A 26,404-nucleotide genomic window follows, 5' to 3' on the forward strand; every position below is an offset into this window, starting at 1 on the left:
GCATGGTGAGTTAGTGCTTTCCTTTCATAAAATCTTTAAGTTCATAAAATTTTAAACAACTTTCACCTGCAATTTTAAAGTGCAATCTCCATCACCCAAAGAATTTCAATAAGAAAATTCTGAATATATTAGATATTGTAATATTATTTGAGAGACTAAGAGTATCCACCTTGAAAAAGTGTGAGATCAGTGAGGTTTGTTTCTGGTGCCCTACACTAATCGTTTGTAAATGCTGACGGAGACATCCATGGGTCATTGAATTATGCACTCAATTTGAGAAGCAGGAATGAACATTTTAAACAAGATAAGAGACATAATAAGAATCATTAGAATTTATTGAAAATAATGAGAGTAGATACCACTTTTCTGCATCTAAACACATGTGAATACTTCAAGAAGTGATCAAAAATATGGCGAATGTTTAATTATTTTAAAAAAATATTATTATGGTAAAACACATTGCCATTAATTCTCCTCAGCATTCTCCCTCTTGTTTCAAAACCACTTATCTCACAACTCATGCCACTTTTTGAAGCAGTTCTGGAGGTCTTTTTCTGTAAATGTCATTACAAGTTGTGATAAAAAAAAATTGGTGAATATGGCTGCCCAATGTCATCCAATGTAAAGGCAGGCTCATAAAACAGGGTATAGGGCTGGGGATTTAGCGCAGTGGTTCCACCACCTGCCTTGCCAGCGCAAGGACCCGAGTTCAATTCTCAGTACCAAAGAAAAGAAAAGAAAAAAAAATATTATGGTGCATCCTCATCCACCGTGTTTACCTGAGCCAGCAGGGCACAGATTCTGGACCTTCCTCAAAGTCAAAACGACCATGAAAAGTAGCTTTTAAATTGATTCAAGACATCAAAACACCCACGACAGTGCAACTAAGACATTTATGGAAAAGAACTGCTTCTGAAATGGCGGGATGATGGGTTATGTGTGTTCAGAACGAGGGAGGTGAGTATCTTGAAAGGGATTAAGAGCAACGTGCCATTCAGTCTAATACATTTATTTTATTTTACTTAAACACATACCATTTTGTTTGATCACTCTCCATCAATCCCAAAGCTAAATGTTTGCTTTACTCTGATTTATGTCCAAAAAGTATGAAAGTCACTCTTGCCTCACACCATCCTCTATGGCCTAGACTCAACACTTTTTGGTTTTCATCCAATTTAGCATTTAGTGAATTTTCTTAACTTATCTATCACAATCTCTGGTAAACATTGAGACACAGAAATGAATAAATTTCTCTATCCTCAAGGAACTCATACCCTAACAAAGACTACAAAGAAAAAATGACTTTAATGTGTGACCTTTATTAGCAAGGGGTGAAATACAATCAGAGCAGGGGATTCAAACATAACTCTGCCTCAAAGAAATGTTACATTTTTACAGAAAGTAAATTCAATGCTTAGTCTGAAAGGAAAATAACTAGTATGCTGACCAAATATGAAAAAAGATGGCCTTTATTCAAAACAAAAGCAACTAAAACAAAGCTTGGAATTGGGCACATACAGAAAATGGCAGGGTGAATGAAGTATTTAAATTATGAAGAGGTAGGAACACAAATGCTGAAAAGGAGGTAAACAACGGGGTGAAAGAAACCTTATTTGGGCCAGACAGTCATGTGTGCCATGGAAAATACTTATATTTCGAGAACATGGAAAGGAGGATCTGAAGAACATGTGGCAGAAACAAAGCTTTGCTTCAGAATGATAACCGTCCAAGTGTAGAAAACAGGGTTAGGTTGGACTGAGCAGAGAAACATATTGGGTCATTTCAAACTAGACTTGTGAAGGAAATGCACTAGGATAGAGGCTAGGCATAGAAGAAGTAAAGATCTAAGAGAAGCTCTGATCATGGAAATTACCGAGGAATAGACTGAGTAAAAAGGAACAAACAATAAAAGTACCTTCAATTTTTCTAGCTTTGCGGAGGGGCGAGCAGATGCCAAAAACCAAGGATAGGTATTGGTGCCCTCCTAAATTTGAGACATGCTGATTTTCAAAGCCCCGTGAGAAATCAACGTCAATTGATTCAACAAACTACATTTTGAGTTCATTAAAAAAATCAAGTTTAGTAATGTGATTAATTAAAAATGGCCACAAACTATGTGTATCTCTTCCCATCAAGAGGTGAAATCTCTCTGGTCTCCATTGGTAGACTGACATACTACAAAGGTAGTAATTTGTTTTGTTCCTAAGAAAGCCACAGGATCATGCTGTGCAGTCATTAAGCTTAGGCCCAAGAAAGCCCTGTCCTGTCAGAACACTGTCTTATCCCCAGGAAGGACTGCTGGGAGGTGGCACCCAGCACTGACCCACAGGAGTAGGGGAAGGCACCTCAGAGATACCAGCCTCAGCTGAGTGTCCAGATTTCTAGACTCATAAGCAACCCCAGAGGAGGCCAGCAAGAGCCTCTGCTGAGTCCATCCTGAATTGCCGACAGGAATAAGTGAAAGAAAAGCTTTTGGCTGTAAAGGGCTACATTCTGGAGTGGTTTGTTCCATGGCAAAAGATAACAGAAATAGTTTTCAGACCCCACTTATTCCATTAAATTGCTAATTATTATTTCTGCCATGAATTTGACCTCTACTCTGCCCTATCATTGCAAATCCCTTAAATGTTAGCTCCTTGGCCATAGGCTAAATGCCTGCAAGGCAGAAATCACTTCTCTGAATCCTTAGCAATGCCGCAAATGGAACATAAGTTTTATTACTATTAACTGATTGTCTTGAGAAATAATATAGGGAGCAAATAAATGCTTAAATACATCATGTAGAATCAGCCTCGAACCGAAAGTACTATCAAGGTGTGGAGAATACTGAAGGCAATGTACATCCATATGCAGGCTATTTTTTAAAATATTTAAAAAATGTTGAATGATACGGTATAAACATAATTTGAGCATTGTGGGCAGGCAAGAGCAGAGGAGTAAAAGTTTCTTTTAAAAACGAGCATTTCTCCCTTTTGTTCCCTGGTAAATAATTTTGCTTTTGATCCTTTTCTTCATAGCTTATTTCTTTTAACTTCTTCTGATCGGTCTGTGCACATTTCCTTTTGCTCTAATTATATTTCCCTTTTGAAAATTCTCATGAGGCCACATAATGCTTTAATATTTGCTATGAAAGCACAAAGTCCGTTCTCCTAAATAGTGTGCAGCTTGCACAAGATGAACAAATGATGGAAAGGAACTCTTCTCTCCAAGAATCCTCCCACAACTTCTGGGCCCTACTGCGCTGTCTCGTGTATTTCATAGCAGTGGAAAGCCAACCTAGTTTATGGTTCCTTGGAAGTGAGCATTAATCAGGTCCAGCATATCTTTTTAGGAGGCTGGCTTGGTTAATTTTTCAAAACTCATGTCCTTTGAACGATTAAAAAAACCACTTAACCACAGAAGTTTACATTGGTTTTTTTTCCTAGAAATACTTAAATATAATCAAGTTATCCCGTAAAATATTGGTTAAATACAGCATGAAAGAGTGAAAATGATTTAAAACCATTGTCAGCAAATGTGACTTCCTCTATTTTGTGTCTTCCAAGAAAATACCTTTGGTACATTGAAATTCAGTGTCCCTATTTTGCTAGGAAATGTAAGGTCTTATGTGTGGAAGGAAATGACACCTCTACTTAAAAACAATGCATCTCGGGATTATTTCACTTTTCCAGGGGCCTGAAAACAAATCTCCTTATTACATGCTGTCAAGGTAAATAGAGATTTGGTCAATGGTGGTGCAAATATTCCAAGGCAGGTATTAGCCAGCCTCTTTCTTTCGGCTCCTTAGAGAAAGCAAGTACTGATACCCACAGCCTAGTTCCCTTTGTGTAAGAGGAGAAGCCACCCACTTTACTAATAATCTACAGGAGAGCACCCAACAGCTATTTCCAATGTTTAAATGTATCAGTGATTCTGATCTTTATATTACTAGCAAAGTGACTCAACCTATCTTCTGACCCAGCCTGAAATGAAATTGTCTCAGTCTCAGCCATTTCAGTGAAATTGTCTAGATTGACGTTATCTGGGAGGTCATCAAGACAGAATGTTGTGCTTTTAAGGCCATATTCTGCTCAGGATAACTGGAGCCTGGGACTGGCTGCACGGAGCCAGCAACAGAGACAAAATGGTTAATGTGACTACACCAGCTCTGCCACCTTCCTGACTCACTGTAAGGCTCCCTCCACCCTCCTCACTCATACTATGACATTGATCTCTCATAATAATCTAAGGATAGGCTCTGTATCTCTTTTATTTTTGAAGCTTATGTTTTAATTATTTTATTTTTACCATGTACCTTCCAAGCGTACACACATTTTTACCTCCCTTCCCATTTCACTCACATTCTTCAAGTAATGACCATTTTAGGAGTAGGTGACCGAACAGTAACTGGGTGTGACAAGAGCCTATCTTGAAAGATTTCACTCACCCATAGTCCCCTTTGTTGATGTGTTCAATTAATTCTGGGCGAACAAGGCATGCACGCTGGGAACACTTCCACTGCTGGCCTGAGCACGTGCTGCAGAGATACAAAAATTATCATAGTAGACTGACCTTCTGCATTTCAAAATCAGAAACAAGAGCTGCAATTGTTAAGTGATAAAATATACTTGCTTGATTCACACAAATCATATGGTTATTTGATTCACGTCTGAAATAAACCATAAAGCATGCACTAGCTGTCACTACTCGTGGGCGCTTGTCCTCTGCCTCAAGCAATCAGTGAATGATGTAACAACATACCCAGTGAAATTGTTTTAAATGGGACAATTTAGACAGTAGCTCAGTGCGTTTGGACACTATCAGCAAGCTTTTCTTTTTTAAACAGTCCGTTCTTATGTACAGTATTATGCTTTTAAAAAATACAATTTGGCTATGCTGTATCAAAATGTTTTAAAAATGAATAAATATACTTAATGAAAGCTTGCAGTAAATTGAAGGCTCATTATCAAAAATGTCAAACTGAAGCTTTAAAAAATATGTACAAGAACACATTTCTAACATCCTTTACTTATGCCTATAAAAATGTATAGGGTGTGTGATGATCTATATGCTTCTGTCCACATGTGTTTAAATATATGCTTTGTTTCACTGATGTTGCTTTTATCTGAGGCAAACGTGAACAGTTGAATTCATTCTGTGTAACTTAAATTCATTACCAGGAGTTGCAGTTGTCTGTAATCACTGATCCTTCTTCATGATGTTGCCCATCTTTGAAGCAACCTGTCAACATTACATGCAAACAAATAAAAATTCTAAACTGAGTAAAGTACATCAGCATGACAAGTAATCCAAAACTGTAGTTAGCTTTTGAATCATGCACAAATATTTGGTGCCAGCCTGATACAAATCTGCATCTGGTTTGTGTCGAGATCTGCATATCAATCAAATAAATCCATCTGGGCCTAGTCCGTGAGCTTTGATCTTCAATTCGCACGTTATGTTCCAGTGCAGAAGATTTGTAAAGCATGAAAAGAGATTACCAAGGAATTAGTCACTAACTATGCTTGAAAAATAGTGTGTGTTTAAATAGGTAAGCAAAGTAACAGTACTTCAGTCAATGTATTAATATTTAAAATGTTAATGAAGTTTAATAAGTGAGTATAATTAATTACACACAAGTAGAACAAGTATCACATAGTTGTGGACCAAAATACAAATCTCATTTCACTGAATTCTATTTTTTCTTCAGGATTTGGACCCAGAGAAAATTTCATGAAATTAATAAAAATATAGCTCTCTGTCCTCAAGCCCCATATATTTTTAAAACTTAAATTGATTCACTGGTTTATAAGATTATATACACTACTAAAAAGGGACCAAAAGTTAATCATCATTATATGAAAACCCATATATTTTGAAATAATGCCAAGTTTACAAATTAAGTTATTTTTGAAAATACAATTTGGACAAATTTAACACTTCATTAGCAATTACTTTGGTGAAATTTTTTAAAACAAGAATGTGTAATTGACATATCACATCAATAGTGCCTAATTACGCAGAACAGAATCTAACTTTTATTCATGAAATCATAGTGGGGGGATATGTTTATAAACTTTCCAAGGGATTCGGTTTATCTGTCAGCCACAATGTCACAAAAACTATGACTCTAACTGGCTATCCTTTAGGCTTTCAAAAAATTGTTTCATGGAAAATATTTCACAATTGCCCAGTCCCAGCCCAAAGTGTTTTGCCACTCAATATTCTACTTAATGAATCTGCATCGCTATGTATTTGAACCCAGTCACCTTCTATATGGTGTTTGATACTCCAATCCTGGAGTAGGAGAAGGGTATTGCCTCTTTCTCGCCACATGCTTCTTTTTTTATTAAGTGTATAGGTACATTTTAGTGATCCAATACAGTTACACTTATCATTGGAAACTTGTACCTTTATATGACTTATCAGCCTATTATTTTTCCCCATTCCCCAGCCCTCCCTTTACCTGCTCCACCCTTCCCTGTTTACAAAGACATTGTTTCCATATTTTTCCTTTTCACATATTTTTCTTTTCCCTTTTTACCTTTCCCCTACTCCTCACATTTCCTCTACTCTTTTAAACCTTTTTTTCCTGTTACACAATACCAATTACACATTTTGATTCTCATTTAAACTTTTAGTTTTTCACACCAGAGAAACTATTTAGTATTTATACATCTGTGACTTACTTATTTTCACTTAAGAGTACGGCCTCAATGCACATCCACTCAGCTATAAATAACTCATTCATCACGGCTGAGTAGTACTCTATTTTACCTTTTTAAAAATCATTTTTATCCAGTCTCCACATGCTTCTTAATACAGCCAACTCTAGTAAGAGGAAGCTTCATGTTTGTATCGCTATGTTCTGACATATAATATATACATTCATTTGGGGGTAACAGCGTATATCATATTTTGATCATTTTCAATTCATTTTCCCTGCCATCAGCCTCTTTTTTCTCCTTTCCTCAAGCCCCTTTTCCATCTCCAAATAGTTTGCCTTCTTCTTACCATTTCTCCTTTATTTTACTCTATAATTCATTGATATTTTGTGTTTTAATAGAAGAAAAACACTATGATATTTAACTTTCCATGTCTGACATTTCACTTAACATTGTGGGTTCACAATACATTAATTTTCCTTCTAAGACATGAATTCATTCCTCTTTATGGATGGATAAATTTCCATTGTGTGTATACATCACATTTTCTTTATCTGCTTGTCTCTCTATGGCATCTACATTATTTTCAGGGATTAACTGTTGTAATTTGTGCTTTCATAACATGGCTATGCATGTACTGCTGATAGTACGATGACTTTAACTTTTTCAGAAATAAGCCCAGGAGAGATGTCGGTGGGTCAAATGGAATTCCTACTTTTAGGTTTTTGAGGAATCTCCATACTGATTTCCATAGTAGTTGTGCTGTTTTACATTACTGCCAAAAATATAGAAGATTCATCTTTCCTTGGCATCTTCAACAGCATTTGTTGTTTTTATGTACTTGATAATAGCCATTCTAACTCCAGTAAAACCAACTCATTGAGTGATTTTTATTTTCATTGCCTGAATGGCTAAAGATTTCAAACATGTTGTATGTGTGATTGGCCATTCACAATTCTTCTTCAAAGATGTGTCTATTTACTTCATTTGCCTGTTTTTTTTTTTTAATTGGGCCATTTGTTTACTAGGAAATTGAGTTCTTTATTCTGGACACTAGTTCTCTGTAAGAACAGTAGCTGATAAAATTTTTTACCCATTCTACTAGCTATCCACGTGTAGAGGGTTTAATCTTGCCATGTACTAAACTAAAATCATAGTAGATCAAAGAACTAAATGTTAAAAGAAAACATTTAACCTGATGAGATAAAATACATAAAACTCTTTAAAAGTCATAGTCATAGGCAAGGATTTTCTGAACAGAAGTCTGGTTGCACAAGAAATAGCAAAAATCAATAAGTAGGATTCATATCATTTTGAAAAGCTTCTGCACAGTAAAAAAAAAGTGAAAAGAAAAGCTATAGAACAAGAAAAAATTGCTATCTATTCCTCAGACAGAAGAGTCATATCTAGAATAGCTGAAGAACTAAAAAATTTAGACCCTCCAAAAGGAAAGACCTAATTAAAAATGGTCAGGTGAAATGAACAGAAACCACAGAAGAAGTAAAAATGCCCAATAAATACATGAAGTAATGCTCAACATCACTGGCCATCAGAAAAATACAAATTAAAATAATAAAGAAGGTCCATCTTTTGCAGAAAAAAATGGCCATCATGAAGAAATCAAATAACAAAAGCTGGAGAGGATCCAGGGGGAAAGGAGCCCCTCTACAAAGATTGGTGGGAATGTAAACTAGTACAACCACTATGAAAATCAAAATGGGGATTCCGCAAAAAATTAAAACTAGAAATTCTATTTCACCCAGTTCTCCCTCTTCTAGATATCTTCCTGAAAGAGTTAAAGACATTCCATTACAGTGACACATGCATGCCTGTGTTCATTTTTCATGGTATCGGAGTTCTGTTCAAGAAGTGCCGCCTATGCCTATGGATTCGAGTGTTCCCCTGATGGTATCTGCAGTACTTTCAACATTTCTGCTTTTATGCCTAGATCTTTGATCCATTTTTATTTCATGTTAATATAGGCTGAGAGATAGGGGTCTGGCTGTATTCTTTTGTGTATGCATGAGTAGTTTACCCTGCACCTTTTGTTAAAAAGTCTATCTTTACTCCAGCATATATTGGCCTCTTTGTCAAAGTTCACCTGCCGGAAGGTGGATAGGTTTTTTTTTTTTCTGTTTCTTTTATTCTGTTTCATTAGTCTAATCTTTGTTTGTTTGTTTTATTTTGTTTTTTGAGACATGGTCTCATTATGTAGTTGAGACTGACCTGGAACTCACTATGTAGCCCAGGCTGGTGTTGAACTCACAGTAATCCTCCTGCCTCAGCCTCCCAAGTGCTGGGATTACAGGTGTGCACCACCACACCCGGCTTCATTGGTCTAATCTTTTATTCCACACCATGTCTATTTTTGTGCCACTACTGTGCATTTCTTTACTACAATTTAGCACTTCATATCTTGCCACTTTGCTGAATTTGTTTATTAGCTCTAAGTCTTCTGATGGAGTATTTTAGGATTTCTATTTTGATGATCATGTCAATAAAAATAGTTTGACTTGTTCCTTTCCTATTTGTATCCTTTTTACTTATTTTTCTTGCCCAGTTTCTCTGGCTAAAGTCTTGAGTACTGTATTGAAGAGGAATAGTAAGAGTGGACAGATACCATTGTCTTATTCCTGACTATGGCAGGAATTCTATCAGTCTTTCCCTACTTACCTGGACATTGTCTGTGAGTTTGTCATAAGCACTTTTTATTAATTTGAGGTAAAGTCTTTCTACACCTATTTTCATAAAGATTTTTATTATGAAAGGATGTTGAATTTTGTCAAAGATTACCCTGCATCTTTTGAGATGATCATGTGATTTTTATTATTGATCCTAATTAGGTGTTGTATTACATTTATTGATTTGTTTATATTGAATCATCCTTACATACCAGGGATAAAAACAATGCAGTTATGGCATATAAATTCAAATGTCATTGGATTCTATTTGTGAAGGTCTTATTGAGGAATTTCATTGCAGTAGTTTTCTCTTTTGGATGAGTCCTTATCTAGTTTTGTTATCAGGGCAATGCTGGCTTCAAAGATGAGTTTGGCTGAATTTCATCCCTTTCAACTTTGTGGAAAAGTTTGAAGAGTGGTGGTGTTAATTCCTTTCAGAAGTTATGGCAACATTTGGTGATGATTAATTCATCAGGTCCTGAGCTTTTATTAGTTGATAGACTTTCTATTTCTGCATCAATTTATTAACTGTTATTGGTCTATTCAGTTTTGATATCCTGGTTCAATTTTGGTAAGTTATATGTGTCTAAGGAGTTATCCCTTTCTCCTAAAGTCTTCAAATTATTGGAAGATAGTTTAGCAAAATAGTTTCTTATAATCTTCTGGATTTCAGTAATATCTATTGTTAAATCACCTTTTCATTTCTATCTTGATCTGGTGTTTTCTCCTCTTTTGGCAAGTTTGGCTAAGAGTTTATCAATCTTATTTATCCTTTCATAAAATCAACTGTTTGACTCATTGATTGTATTGTTGAGTCCCAGTTTAATCGATTTCCACTATGATCTTTATAATTTCTTTCCTTTTACTAGTTTTGTGTTTGGACTATTCTTGTTATTCTAGGACTATTCTTGTTTTTCTAGGATCTTGAGATGCATCATTAGGTTACTTATTTGGGATAATTCTGTTTTTTGAATGTAAGCACACACAGCTATGAACATTCAGTTAGAACATTTTTGTGTCCCAAAAATATTTTATATCTCCAGTGTCATTTAAATCTATACTGTTTTAAATTTCTTGATGATTTCTTTAATGATGCATTGATCACCCAAAAGTGTATTGTTCAATCTTCATTTGTCTGTGTCATTTCACTGCTTTGTTTTTTATTGTTATTGTTATTGATTTCTAATTTTATTCTGTTGTGACCTGACAGGGTGCAAAAACTTGATTCAAGTGTTTTGTATTTATTGAGACATGCTTTATCATCTTAAATTTGTTCTATTTTGGATGTATTTCCATGGGAAGTTTAGAAGAATGTACATTATGATATTGTTGAATAGACACTCTATAGATAGCTGTTAAATCTATTTGTTCTATGGTGTGGTTTAATTCTTGGGCTTTCAGTGTAGAGTTTGTTTTGTTTTGTTTTGTCTAACTCATCTATTTATCTGTGATTGTGAGGGATTAATGTCCCCACTATTGCTATACATCTGTCTTTTTATGTCAAGCAGTTTTTTGTTATGAAAGTGGGTATACTGACTTTCAGTGCAAATATGTTTGGTGTTTTGAGGTGTTTTTTTGTTTGTTTGTTTGTTTGATACCGGGGATTGAACTCGGGTCCTTGCGCTTCCAAGGCAGGCCACCGAACCGCTGAGCTAAATCCCTGGCCACAAATAGGTTTATAATTATTATCTCTTACCAATGAATTGTTCTCTTTCTTAATATGCTCTTTGATCCAAGCTGACAGTCTACATCTTTCATTGGGGAGTTAAGGCCCATTTACATATAGTTACTGTTGAAAGGTATTTACTATTTCATCATTGTATTGTTTTTCCAGTGATGATTTCTTTTTGTTTTATTTTCTTTTGTTTAACTACTTACCCAATGAGACTTATTCTTTCCCTAGGGTTTTTGGGTGATTTGGTTGATCTCATTGTCTCAGGTTAGGATTCCCTTGAGTTGTTTTGTTTTTGTTTTGTTTTTTTCTCATTGAGTTTATTGGTACATTTTAGGTATACAGTAGAGTTACATTCATTATTGGGGAGGATCTTGTACCTTTACATGACAGGTCTTGGTTCTCATTTTTTCCCCTTGTCCCTTCCCTCCTTCAACCCCTCTTTCCCTCCCCCTACAAACACTTCATTTCCATTTTTCATTTTCTCATATTTTTTTCTCTTCCCTTATTAGCTTTCCCCTACCCTTCCCACTTTCACTACACCTTTAACCCTTTTCTTCTTATTTCACATTGTCAATTATATCATTAGGATCTTATGTACTATTACAGTTTATTCACACCCCTTTGAGTATTTTTTAGAATACTGGTTTGCAAGTCCTGAAGTTTTTTAGTTTGTCTTTGTTGTAGAAGAACTTTATTTCTCTGTCTATTTTGAAGGGTAATTTTGCAGCATATAGTACAATAAGTCTCTGACTTACAAACATTTGAATTGCAAATGTTCACAGATATGAATGGACCCTGCATTACAAATAGTCATACATGTGAACAAATCACAGAAGTAGCTCACATACCTGCCAGACATTGTCACAGCTGTTCTGCTTGTGCTCGCCGCACTGTATGATAGTGGACAGTACAATAGCACAGTCAGGTAATTACTATATTTTTATGTGTTTGGGTTTTTTATGCTTTACATTGTATACTTGTATGAAAGATTTATAAGACTCACTTTGTTAGACTTAACCTATCTGATTTATGAACTGTCTCCAGGAATGGAACTCATTCATAAATTGGGGAATTACTGTAATCTGAATTGGCATTTATTTTCCTTTAGGTCTTGAAAATCTTTACTCCAAGCTTTCTTGGGCTTTATAGTTTCTGTAGAGAAATCTGCTGTTATTCTGATATTTGACATTTTTCTCTCATAGCTTTGAGTGTGTTCTCTTTATTCTGAATTTATAGGATTCTTATTAGGATGTATCATAGAGTGATTCTTTTCTGACCGTGTCTATTTGGGGTTCTAAATGCCTCATGTAGCTTACCAAATTCAGTATCAACATTTGGAAAAATTTCTGCTATAATTTGGGTGAATAAATGTTTTTATATCATTAGATTCAAATTGTAACCCTTCCTTGCTTTTAATAATCATTAGGTTTGCTCTTCTACTCATTGAGGATTAGAATAATCTTCTGATTGCATTCTGTTATTTTCTAAGTATCTGTGAGCAAATGATATATTACATCAACCTTCAGACTGATTATGCCTACTGACAAAAGTATTGATTGAGTTTTTCATGTCCAGGATTTCTGCTTGATTCATTTTCATATATTTTATCTTTTTTATATCTTTCTTTTATATCTTTTTTCCTATAGATTCATCTGCTTCACTGTCTGAGAAATCTTTTTAGGGGAGTTATACATTTTTGAAGACATCTTGTTGCTCTGTTTCTCACGATGACTGCATTTTTCAGGTTGAAGGTTGTATGTACAGTGGAATAGGAAGCCCTTTCACTGTAGTACAGATGTGTTGAGCCAGTGGATTTCTCTCAGTCATATGCTCTTGGCTTTGCAAATAATTCAGGGTACCAATGCATACTCAAGTTTGTCAGAGTAGGAGGATTGGTCCCCAGAGAGATTCTACTAGGAGAGAAAAATTACTAGTAGTATCAACTGCCAAAGAGCCAATCTTAAATCAATACATGATATCAAACTTGTTTAAATTTCTTTTCAACACTTTTGATAGCTCTGAAATATGAAGGAATAACAATGATAAAATCAGGCTGCAGATTTGGAGAAAAGAGAAAACAAAGGAAAAAAGAAAAGAAAGAAAAAACAAAGAAACAGAAAATGTAAGAAAGATAAATAATAGATTTTTTTATGATACTATTTTATGTCCAGAAAAGAGTAAGAAGATCTTTGGGAGTTTATTTGTGAGGGTAAAAGGAAACATAAATTGAGAAGATGTAACCATATATGATCTGGTAGTTGAGAACTTGTTCAGAAAGTCTCTACAACTTCACTACCCCCACGTAAGTCAAAAAGATTAGTATAGTATATAGGCTAGAGAGAATTGAATGTTAATTATATTCAGATTAAAACTAATATTGTATTGTGCGGGGGTTTAGCTCAGTGGTTCGGTGGCCTGCCTTGCAAACACAGGGACCGGAGTTCAATCCCTGGTACCAAAAAAAAAAACTAATATTGTATCTGGAGAGGAGCAAAAAAGATATAAAGTTAAAAAAAAAAGAAAAAGTTAAAAAGAAAGTAGGAATGCAGAAAGACAGAAGGTATAGGAAGGAATATGGAGAAAGGAGGAAAGGAAAAAAAGTTAACCAGGTGAGAAAAGGTTAGAGGATTGTATCCAGTTGTTGAAGTGACTGTCCCAGAAGGCAGGATATACTTAGCAAGTGACCTTTGGTATGGGAACCTATGACTAAAAACCTTACAGTGTTCTATTACTAGAGAAACTCATACAGATATCTGTATACTGATACAAATCTATAAAAAAGACCAAACTTAATTATATTCAATGAAATACCAATAGACAAGCAAAAAATGCAGAGAGAAAAATATATTAATATTTAAAAAGAGAAACAAGCAAAAATAACTAGAATAGAAAAAAAAAATTGTCCTGTTCTGATGATAAATGTCCTTCACAGCATATGGTCCGTGCCGCCATCTTGGAATCACCATCCTCAGAGCTCTGGTGTGCTTAGGTACACGGGGTAGAATGAGAACTACTGACTTTGTTGACTCCACCTCAGGCTTCCAGTGGATACCCTATCACTGCCTCTGCCTTCAGTTCTGCGTTCTCTCTCAGGTTGGTCTCCGTCACAGGCCCAAGGCTGTGTGCCTGTTACAGCCTCCTTGAAAAGCTGTACCCTTTCCTTCTCTTCAGTTGACGGCTCCTTTCGTTCCCAGCATTTTGTGAGGTTCTTTTCGTTCTGGAGCAATTTCCCCAGTCTTCCTTCAGCCTTCAATCTCAGTGGTGTCCAGTTTTCAAGACTGGTGCAGTCCTATGCTGATTCCACATTTTTCCCCACCCCAGTGAAGCCTGCACAAGCCAGCTGCCTGGGTTTTCCAGGTTTCTCTCTGCTTGCAGTTCCCTCTGCACTGTAGTCAGTGATACAGTGCACTGCACTTCCCCAGAGTGGGAAGGAGAAACAGAGGCCAGAGCCAGGGCCACTCAGACCATCGCTCACCTTTCCCAGTGCCCAGTCGCTCTCTAGATCACAGTCCTATCAGGACCCCCGGTTGTGGAGGTGAAAACCCAAGCCTGTCTGGGTTGATAACCAGGATTTTTAGCTGCACCCTAGTTCTCTGTAGTTCTCTCCAGATCCAGGTCCTCACAACACCCAGTATCAAAGGTATCCCCCCTAAGCAAATGTCTCAGTCTCTGGGTCCCCCGTTACAGCAGAATATCTCTGGGATCAGGCTCACCTGCTCTCAGTGGTGGTGAGGGCCAACACTAAGCTGGCCTTTACCTCTTTTTACCCCTGCACAGACAGCTTTTTATAAAATGGCACAGACTTCGAACCTGCACTGTGAGCAACACCCAGGTAGGGTGGCAGCTTCCATTGTTATCCTGTCTTTCACCTGTTTAGGTTACATGGTCTAGTTCAGTTTATATTGTCATGGGGGTTGTGCAGCTCCGCATGCAGCTGCACAGCTACTAACCTGGAAAAATGTCTGAGATGGAGCCAGCCTACTATTTCTTCGAGGCCATCATGGAAAGCTTCACTTCTAACCTGAGTCTCACGGCTGAAAGCAGCCCTGCACAGGCACCAGTCCAGCACCTCAAAGCCAGAAGGGTTTAACAGTATGAGTTTTAGCAACACCTTTCATGACTCAGTTGTGTAGAGCTTGACGACACACTGTGTAGGCAAAAACAGAACCCACCTCACACAAAATCATAATCAGTCACATTAAGGCAGCAAGACAGAGCATGGCAAAGCTGGTTAGAGGAGTAAGTGTGACTACACCCAGGACACATGTGTCAAATAATCCTCAGGACTCTGTATGTGGATTTCTCATGAGAACTCACAATACATACAATGAATAAAAGGACGAGATGCCATTAAGTGCTGGCTCTTTTGCCTTTTCATAATAGTTTGCCCTGTGCCCCCCCCGGGGTGTATTTCTGTTATACATTTTTGTTTTTATTTTTCTTCTCTTTTACTTAGCCCAAACTCTCTCTGTAGAGCCAGTTTCTCCCTTACCCTTCACTTTTAATTTTTCCTACTTCAAATAAATATGAAACTCTGTCACCGTTTTTGCTCGCTTCACTCAACTCTTTGTTTGAGACAGAAAGAACCTGGAATCCACCTCCAGAAGGAGACTCCAGCACCTCAAAGTCTGGTAACAACACCTGTCCTTAGTCAAGCTGTGGGCACAGTGAAACACTGGCTTCTCTGCGATAGAAACACAGTGCTCTCAATCCTCCTCACTCCAAGGTATCCCTCATGCCCCACACAGAGTAAGAAAGGTATCTATCTATCTATCTATCTATCTATCTATCTATCTATCTATCTACAATCTCACCTCCTACTTAAAATCCCCAAGTTGCTTCCCTTATAATAAAATCAAACTTCTTGCCATGATCTATAAGATTTACTCAAAACATCTCTTTCCTACTGTTTGCCCTCAAGATGCATGTTGTGCTGGCTAGGATGGGGTTCCCCAGGGGAATGAAGGTTTTGAATGATACTACTGAAGACAGAAATGGGCAATTAAAATTTGGAAGTAAAGCAAAATCGTGGCGTGAGTCTGTGGAAGTGAGAGGTAAGAAAAGGAATCAAGGATATCTCAATGGGATTTTGGTTTGAGAAGTAGAAAGGTAGTAAAACCATCACTAAAATAAGGGACTAGAATGTGGCAAAAACACAAGAGTCCTAGTGTCAGGAGCAAATCTGCATATTTTGGGGGGGGAAATCATTTCACAATTATCATGATCAGGGCCTAGTTTTCCTGCCTACAGGCCAGCTACAGCATATTGAGACATAAATCCGTTTTCATCCCTGGTCAAAGCTAAGACCTCAGTGGTCCAGTGATGTTGTGATGCTCTGGGACAAGATCACACCAGCTGAAGATGTCCTGGGAGAGGAGCAAAATCTTCAGCTGCATAGTTCCCCGTTGTCCTGGGCTCCTGTCACCACGGCTCTGAGTCACTTTTTATATTCGTTACTTTCCATACTGAACTCTCTGCCCTGAGTCATCTGCTACATTTGTTTCTCCTGATGTTCTGCATAAAGGTGTGTCAAGCTCGGGGGCTTTCCTCTTTGCTGCCCAGAGCAGCACTGATCAGGCCCAAAGCTCAGCTTCTTCTCTAAGTCCTCTTTCTTCTATCTTTTCTGTCTATGTATTAATTAATGCTGTAGTGGCTCACAGGAGATTAGGACTTACTGCAGAGGTTCCAGTAATGTCCCATTCCCCTTTCCCTATTCCCTACATCCTAGGGCTGAGACTGTAACTCAGTGGTAGAGCACATGTCTGCCACATGTGAAGCCCCTGGTTCAATGTCTAGCGCTGCAAAAAAAGACAGAAATCTAGAGTTCTGTTCAGATTTAGATTAAATCTAGATGGAACATCTTCATGGAGACGTCAAATTGACAGTAATTTATGGAAGTCCAATGTCAAGGCCTGAGTATAAATTGGGAAAATACCAACATACATACATATTTCTTTAAACCTGAGAGTGAGTGTCCATTAGATGGAGCACATATAGGTAGAGACTGTGGTCTAGAGCTAAATCAAAACACTCCAGCTGACAGACATTTAGAAGAGGACACCAGGAAGGAGCAGCAGGAATTTGGGAGGAGATAGTGTCAGGGAAGCAGTGGGAGAAAGTGTTTTTGAGCAAACAAAATGGCCAGCCATGTACAGTCCTGCTAGGAGGTCAAGGGCAGAAAACAGACACCTGAATACTGTGTTTGAGAATGAGGGGCCAGGGATTTAGCTCAGTGGTTCTGGTGCCTGCCTCTTAAGCTCAAGGACAGAGTTCGATCCCCAGTACCAGAAAAAAGAGAGAGAGAGAGAGAGAGAGAGAGAGAGAGAGAGAGAGAGAGAGAGAGAGAAAGAATGAGGAAGTGCTCTTGACTCTACCAAAAGAGCTTTCTGTGGATGAGCAGAAAGTGACAGCCTACAGGAATGGGTCATGAAGATGTTAGGCATCAAATCTTTCTTTCAAATATTTTTGCAATGAACAGTACCAAGAAAGTAAGATAGCAACTGGCTAGGAACCATCGCACTGCAGGGGTGCGTCTCATTTTTTTTTAAGTTGAGACATACAAAAAAACACATTTCCTAAACTGATGATACATCTGTAAGAGGAAGAGGAGTACAGGGTGAAGAGCTCGAGGGAAACAGAAAAGGCAGAACTCGGCCCTCGAGAGGGAGAATGTAAGCAATAACCCAGAAGGAAGCAGGTTGGAAACTATGATAGCTGAAAGAGAAAGAACCCTTACGGGCTGAAGCACTTCCCAGAAAGTTCATCAAATAGATTATTCGCATGCAATCTTGACCAAAATGTACAACACAAAACGAGAAACTTACAGGAGTTTTTCAATTTAAACAGCCTGTAAAACGAAATTAGGCAAATCAAATATTTGGAGAGTGAAACAGCCGGTCCTGCTGAATTGGGGAAAGTCCCTATCATCTTGTCTGTGGTTGATTTTGAAACACTTGTCACAGAGTGCTATAAATATCCGGGCTGGTCTGTCTGCGCTGCGGGGAAGACAGTTACGCACTCTAGTCTGAAATCTACAACCCACAGGTACCCAGTCACACTGATTCTGAGAGGCCAGGCTTCAGGACAGCTGCTGCAAGTGCTCCCTCCATCGCCCAGTTTGCATCACTACAGGTTAGTAAAACAGATGTCAGAAATGGGTTTCCACTGGCAAAAGTAGTGACCTGTTATCAGCATAATGGATAGAAGCTTTCGCTGGGTAAATTATATTGGGTTTATATTAGAGTCATTCATAGGAAAATGGATACATATTGAGGATATACTCCTGTGAGAAATAAATAAGCCACACGTGTAAATACTGAATATTTATATTTCTCTGGTGTGAAAAACTATAATAGTACATAAGATCCGAATGGTATAATTGACAACGTGAAATAGGAAGAAAAGAGATAAAGGTGTAGGGAAAGTGGGAAGGGTAGGGGAAAGGGAATAAGGGAAAAGAAAAAAATGAGAAAATGAAAAAATGGAAATAAAATGTTTGTAAATAGGGAAGCGGGGAGGAGTGAAGGGAGGTTAGGGATAAGGGGAAAAAATGAGAACCAAGACCTGTCATGTAAAGGTACAAGATCCTAGTGATGAATGTAACTGTACTGTATACCTAAAATGTACCAATAAACTCAGTGAGAAAAAAATTATTCCAAAATATGAATTATCCTGTAATAAATTGTAAGAATTTATACCAAACTAATGTATGTCTGATAAAGAGCAGAAAATACTCCATATGTTCAAAAATTTTATCAGTGATTAATTTAGTCCTTATATTTCATAAAAATGTTTAAATATAATTTATGACATTGTTCTTTATATATAACAAATTTCCTTCTTTCCTATAAAAATTACATTGGATTTATGTGGGTTAGCTAAAAATTTCAATGTCACATCCTACCTTTGAGCCCCACAGTTAATAGGTATCTCAGACAGTCAAAATTCTATACTCTAGACTTGTTTTTTTGTCTTTATTAAATTTATTGGTACTTATTAGGTATACAACACAGCTACATTCATCACTGGCATCTTGTACCTTTATATGACTTATCAGGTTCTTATTTTTCCCCATTCCCCAGCCCTCCCCTCAGCCCCTCTCCCTTCTCTGTTTACAAAGACATTGTTTCCATGTTTTTCCTTTTCACATACTTTCTTTTTTCCCTTTTTCCCTTTCCCCTATCCCTCCCACTTCCTCTACTGTTTTAGATTTTTCTTCCTAATCAATTATACATTTTAATCCTTATTTACACTTTTACTTTTTCACCCCAGAGAAACTATTCAGTATTCACAAATGTGTGACTTATTAATTTCACTTTAAGAGTATGGCCTCAATGTGCATCCACCTAGCTATAAATCTCTCTAGTTTCTCATTCTTTATGGCTGAGTAGTATTCCATTTTATTAAAAACAAAAATTTTCTTGTTTTCCCAGTCTCCAATTGATGGGCAATTGAGCTGTTTTCAAGTTTTGCCTGTTACAAACTGTGCCACTATAAACATGGGTGAGAATTCTTTTGGGAAGATACCCAGCAGAGGAATAGACTTGGTGCCCTTGAATTGACCTTTGTCATGTGTCCCTTGTCACATACCAAGTAGGAGGGTTTGTCCTTCCTGATGTCCATCATGAGGATAACAGTCCTATATTTGTCATATTATCACATAGCCTCCAATAAAGTATTCATGCAAAGTGGTTGTGAGACCACCAAAAAGGACAATGACTTAAGACTTTGTGAAACTTACAGAGGTTACCCATGTATATTTTTGTGACAGTCAGTGTATATGAAAGAACTAGGATTGTGATTTATTTTTATAATAATATGATGGAGTTTGTGAAAAAATAAATAACTCACCCAATTTAAATGTGACAGTGGCTCACCTACTTTTTTATATTAAATTAACTTACATCTATTCACCACAGATGGTATACGAGACTTTTTTCTTTAGATCTGTTATAAGAAAAGATTATGTCTAGAACATATACCCTGGCTTTGTTTCAAATTCTGTGTGCATGTGTGTGTGTGCATGTGCCTCTGTGTGTGTGTGTGTGTGTGTGTGTGTGTGTGTGTTTCTGACATTTGAAATCCTCCATTTCCTGGAAGTCACCATCAGACATAAGAGGAAAATACGAAATAAGATATTTACTGATCTGTTCTACTTCCAACGTACATAAAAGTAGCATACTTATTTTTTAATCCTTAAGATGGCATAAGCAGTTTTATATTATTGTTCTAAAGAGTTCTGAGGACAGGCAGGATAAGACATCACTGTGTAGTTTGGTCACTGACAAAAGAACACCCACTAGGTCAGTAAATGAATAGCACAGCATGTCAAAGAAAAATGCTTTAGACATTCAAAATAATATAAAATACCTTTGTCTTTTACTTTAGTTCATTTTGCACATTTAAAAATTTTGAACAGTACTCTCTACTTTTCAACCAGTTACTTCCAAACACAAGATGAAACAAAAGGGAAAGTTATCTTCATGAGAGCAATTATAGTCTAATGTGAACTTTTTGCTCCTAAATAAGATGATTAATTGCTTCTCCCCAAAATGAATAGGGTAAAAACTATGCCCGAAACATAAGTTCTAGCTAAAATATGACCCTAAATTGAAGTCTTCACAAAATTCTAACTCTCAAGTAAAACACACACACACACACACACACACACACACACACACACACACAAAACTGGATACTGAAGAGGTAACAATTGCATTTCTGAATGAACTCTGTCTTAAATAAGAAAAATTCAAATACATTTTAGCACATCAAGAACTCTACAGCTTGTATCACAGTACTGAGACTCAAGACAATACTGAATTAAAGCCAGGAATGGTGCCCACACCTGTAATCTCAGCTACTTGGGATACTGAGGCAAGAAGATCACTTGAGCCCAGGAATTCAAAGCCATGTAGTGACAGCCCATTTCAAAGAAACAAAAGATAATGTTAAATTGAAATAATAGTATATCAAAATGCAGACATCTAGGTAGCCTCTGCTTTCAGATGATTCTGAATGTTTTTCGGAGATGGCTGTAGTTGTCTTCAGTGTAATTCCTTGCATTTCCACAAAACAACACAATCTATCCTGATGGTTTTCACAGCCATGTTGCTACATTTAGACCAAGGCAATAGCAGTGAGGTGTTCCTCTCTAGGTGCTCTAGACAGTCTCCCTAAAATGCAGGGGCCATACCCTTCTCAGTTTTATGGACTGAGATTTAAATATGATACATCGAGTATGAATAGCTAAAATGCATAAGGAATTTGAGGGCCATATTCTAGTTGTCTAATAGTGGAGCAGAAAGCTTGACAAGACCTGGTCTCTAAGGACAGAAAATCTTGGGAAAATATCCTTTTATGTTAAAAATGTGTGATTTTTATTGAGGCAATATGCTTAAGTGAGATAAACAGGACACACATGTGTAAATACCAAAGTGTTTCTCTAATGTGAGAAACTGAAAGTGTAAATAAGGACTAAAAGGTATAATAGATCATGTGAAATAGGAAGAAAAGGGAAAAAGGGAAAGGGGAAGTGGGAGGAGTAGGAGAAAGGAAAGAAGGGAATGGAATTAATACAAGCAAATGAAAAATATTGGAAACAAAGTCCTTCAAAATAGGAGGGGAGGGAAAGCAGGGGGAAGGGAAGGCAGGGGAATGGGGAAAAAAAAGAATCAAGATACATTAGGTAAAGGTACAAGATCCCAGTGATGAATGTAACTGTACTGTATACCTTAAAAGTACCAATAAACTCAATGAAAAAAAAAATGTATGTTTTTAAGATAGTCATCGATTTAACACAATCACTTCTAGTACATAGTATTTTTTAAATAAATACTAAACATTTTAACATTCCTTACATTCCAGTTGAGATCGTAAGGTTATATTATTGTTCACAATAAACACAAATCTGGTACTTGATTACACTCACAATGGTATCTATTTGTGTCATATTCCCAAATCTTCTGACCCGTATATATTACAAATTTCTCATGAGTTTATAATACTACTGTATTCTTATCCCCTTATTATGTTTACTATAATTTTAAATATATAATGTGTTTCAAATAACATCCAAAATTCTTAGTTTCCATCCTCCAAAGGTACATGAGAATAACCATTAAAACCATGGATACAAAATAATACTTTGGGGCAAGGGGTTCAGCTCAGCGGTTCCGCTGCCTGCCTTGCAAGTGCAAAGGCCCAAGTTTGATCCCTGGTACCAAAAAATTCAATAATAATAATAATAATAATACTTTGGTACTTTACAAATAAATGTTGTAAGTACCTCATGTATAAAAATCCTGCTTCTGAAAATATATTTATTTTTCAAAATTATATAGCAATAAAATGATTAGCACACAATAAATAAACATCCATACCTAATCTCTAACAGCTTCCTATGCAGTTGATATAAAGTAACTACCCTATTAAACAAGGAGGAGTAAAATAATGAATGAAAAAAACCTAAAGTGGGTTTGAACTGTTGTTGGCTCTGTAGAAAGTGCTCAGTAAATCTTAGCTAGCCAGAAAAGCAACAGTAAGCTCAGTAGGCAGAAACTTAGATGCAATATGGACAAGTCTATTTAAGTACCTACTGTGTGCAAGGTGTGATATGTGTGTTTCCCAGGAATGCCAAGCCAATTATGTTATTAAAGACTATACTTACAAAACAAATATGATCCTTAACTGAGCTGGGGCACAAACTTCTATACAACATCCCATGTGTTATCATTAGGTTATTAGTATGTATTAGCACATTATTTGAATTCACCAGTTCTTTTAACAATCCCACACTGATAATATAGACTTTAACTTACTTTGAGAACATTTGCATTTTCAAATGAATTGCCTTCCTATCAATACAAACTAAATGCAACAGTAACAATGCAAGTTTCTATGTACCATTGTACAAGTCAAGAATTGAACCACAATGAGGATTTCTACTCACAGAAACTGCAGGTGTTCTGCAAGTCATTTGGCAGAAAATTAAGAGAAGTGGTTCAGGTGGAAAATATCAAGAGGTAGGACATATGGGCAAATTGGAAGAAGCCATCAACAACACATTGCTAGCTGATGTTGTCCTAAAAATCAGTTGGCCCAAATTACTAGATCTTCTGATGTTTAAAAAGTAGATAGAAACCTAGAATTTTTGTTGTTGTTGTTTTTTGTTTGTTTGTTTTTTGAGACAGGGTCTCACTATGTAGTTGAGACTGACCTGGAACTCACTTTGTAGCCCAGGATGGTCTCAAACTCACAGCAATCCTCCTGCCTCAGCCTCCTGAGTGCTGGGATTACAGGCATGTGCCACCACTCCTGGCTAGAAACCTAGATTTTCAAAATAAAACATTTGGTTGTTTAAATGCTTCTACCTTATATTGGTGTTGCTTTCTGTTGCTTTTATGATTTTCTATCTTGTTCATCAACTTGTCTGAAAATATTAGGTTTTATCTCCTTATAAATTGTAATCTTAGTCACTCTCCCATCACTTGAACAAAATACCCAACATTTGCATTGTAAAAGAGGAGCGGTTTATCTGGCTTCAGTGGTACAGGCTTATTATCCCAGATTCTGGGAGGCTGAGGTAAGAGGATTGCAAATTTGAGGACAACTGGAGCAATTTAGCAAGACCTTGCCTTGAATTACAAATTAGAGAGGAGATTTAGCCCACTGTGAGGGCTCCACATTCAATCCGCAGTACCAAAAAGAAAAGGAGAGGTCAATTTTGGCTCGTGGTTTCAGTTCACAATTAGCTGACTCCACTCAGGAAGGACACGGCAGAACAAAGCTCCTCAACCCACAGCAACCAGGAAGCAGAGGAAAAGAGCAGACAAGGGAGCACGAATACTCTTCCAGGCCATGTCCTCAGTGACCGACCTCTGTCAGCCAGGCCCCTATCAGTTCATCCAATTAGGGACTCTTTGCTGGATTAATACTGTGATCCAGTCACCTTCCAAGAGTCCCGCCTCTGAACATATGAGACTTTTGGGGGACACTTTATTTATTTATTTTTGTGCTGGGGATCAAACTCGGGTCCTTGCACTTGCAAGGCAGGCGGCAGAACCAGTGAGCTAAATCCCTGGCCCTGGGACACTTTAGATCTAAACTAGAACAAGTATTAAAGAGAATCTTCCCTTTTAAATAGTAGCAAAAATACTAAGCATTCATGATTTGTTACTAGTTCCAAAGGAAATACATCTACAATTTCTCCATTATACATAATGCTTACTTTGAGACTTGGGTATGGAAATCTTTAATGTGATAAAAATGCATTATCAGTTTTTAATAAGAGAGTTAAGAAAGGTTGCCAGATAATGTATGCAATTTCATAAATAAACCCCATTCATCTAACAACAGCAACAATGAGTTGCCAACTCTGCTGTAGCTCACCTCATTCCTTATATCTCCTGCCTCAGCTTAAATGACTCCCCCAGGACTTCCCACTCAGGTGAATGTCACAAATATCTCACATTCTAGTGTTCCATTCGATGACACTTTCTTCAGCACCTTAAATACTTTCTTCAGAAAAGATATCATAATTTGCATTTGGACAGTGGCCTTGTTACATATCTCACACCCTCTACCTAATTTGATTGTGAATTACATGAGAATCGGGTCTTGTCTTTTTTTCCCCGTTGCTGGGATAGCACCAAGTACGTTGCTAGCCCCACAGAGATCCTCAGTGAATAACTGTCGAAGAAGGACTAGACCTCTCACTCCGAGTGGAGTGTGTGCCTCTCTGTAGGGTGAAGTAAATGTTTGTCGAGTTTTCCACTGATAAAATGCAATACCTTGGGGAAGACGGCAATTCTGTGGAAAATCGTACTACAGGCATGTTTTTAAAGAATCATTTCTATCAATTTTGCAGATAAGATGATACTAATAAAAAGGAGGGCGACAGCATACAGATTTTGAAATAAAGATGACGTCCCTGTCATCTAAAATGTCTTCTCATTGTAATTTCTAGGCACAGTCATCTATTTACAGTACTGTGAAGAGCTCCTATTAACCCCGAATTTCCTCTTCTCCTGTGGAGATTTGATGTAATGAGAGGAAAAAGACAAAGGTTCCTCTACACGTCTACGTAGGGGTTTTTGGTCTGCTTTTGTCTCAGAGTTTGGCTATATCAATTGCTCGATACCCGTCCTCATATAATTAGATCAGTACAGTAAACACCGCCATCTCCTTTATGAGTCACGTGCATTTGTTCATCGAAGCTTTTACACTTGCTCAACATGAAGTTCTCCTTATTTTGTAATAATCCTAAAATCTCCAGAATGGAAAAAATAAAACAATAGTAAATGTGAAGGATCTATTTGATATTACTTAGGTAGGACAAGGGACTTTATTTTGTTTTTATCTTGGTTTTAATGGCAGTACTAATGTCACAGATTGTAATGTTAGAGGCCAAGTAATGCCATAAAATGACTAAACCATTTCAGGAATCTGCACATTACCAGCCTGATAATTTTCATGAGTTTCCCTAACAGGTTTCACTCAAAAAAAAGAAAAAACACTTGATAGTTCTGATGTCAACACATTTTATGAAGAAAAAAAAAAAGAGTTTCAATCCGTATACAAGTTGCAAGAGTGCTCAAAACAGGGTCCAGACCTGCAGTCACTGCTATTATACCTGATCTTTCCCAAAGGTGCCAGGGCAACAGAGATAACTGAGCATCTGAACAGATGCACTGCAACAACCCAGAAATGTTTGCCTTGGTGATCACAGTCAGTAAGCATTTGCATTTCACTGAAGAAGAAAAACAAAGGAAAGGGGAGGAGAAGAGAAATGAAGAGAGGGGAGGGGAGGGGAGAAGGAAGAAGGCAGAAAAGAGGAGAGGGAGGCAGGCAGAAAAGTAGAAAGCAAGGGGCAAAAGAGGGAAAGAAATGACAGGTCTTATTATGAACTGGGACACATTCCCCAAGCCTACCTTCCAGATACCAAGGCTTTGTGGGAGGAGGCCACTTCTTCTCTTCTCGGCAGAAGGACCTGTAATCAGGGCAGCAATCAGAGTTTTCCCTTTCACAGAATCTGTCACAGTAGCACCATGCGTTTGCCTCATAGAACTGAGTGACACAGCCATCATCTCTGTCTTCACAACAACCGAAACTTGTACAGTACTGTCCTTGGTAAATGGCTCTTTTGAATCGAATGCTTTCCAAAACGGTGTGATTCCTGGTGAAGTAGGCTCCTCGCTCCACTTCCCTTTGAGATAAATAGTGCTTCTCCATGCAGATTTCTGTAGTCAGGTAAGAAAAGATTAAGATCTTATATCTGATCCACATTGTCTGGAGGTTGGGGACAGTTTTCACGTCCGATTATATCCGATATCCGATCACCCTTGGTACTGGGGCTTCTCCCTGCAGCCTGAAACCTAATCGTCAAGACACCTCAGCCTGAACCC

At 37.3% G+C, this 26,404-nt stretch overlaps 1 protein-coding gene across 5 annotated transcripts in view; it reads right to left on the minus strand.

The window, feature by feature from the left end:
- Positions 1-26,404, minus strand: part of Tinag (tubulointerstitial nephritis antigen) — a 96,600-nt gene extending 70,196 nt beyond the window's left edge. For all 5 annotated transcript variants that reach the window (XM_010628940.3, XM_010628942.2, XM_010628939.2 and 2 more), the window contains exons 1-3: positions 25,931-26,404; positions 5,157-5,220; positions 4,427-4,516 (exon numbers count right to left, since the gene is read on the minus strand). In XM_010628940.3, the coding sequence (XP_010627242.1) occupies positions 4,427-4,516; positions 5,157-5,220; positions 25,931-26,285 (509 nt within the window). In that variant the 5' untranslated portion in view covers positions 26,286-26,404. The remainder of the gene's footprint in view (positions 1-4,426; positions 4,517-5,156; positions 5,221-25,930) is intronic.

The sequence above is a fragment of the Fukomys damarensis genome, unplaced genomic scaffold, assembly GCF_012274545.1.
Source record: "Fukomys damarensis isolate Sample0158 unplaced genomic scaffold, DMR_v1.0_HiC HiC_scaffold_14, whole genome shotgun sequence".
NCBI classification, from domain to species: Eukaryota; Metazoa; Chordata; class Mammalia; order Rodentia; family Bathyergidae; genus Fukomys; species Fukomys damarensis.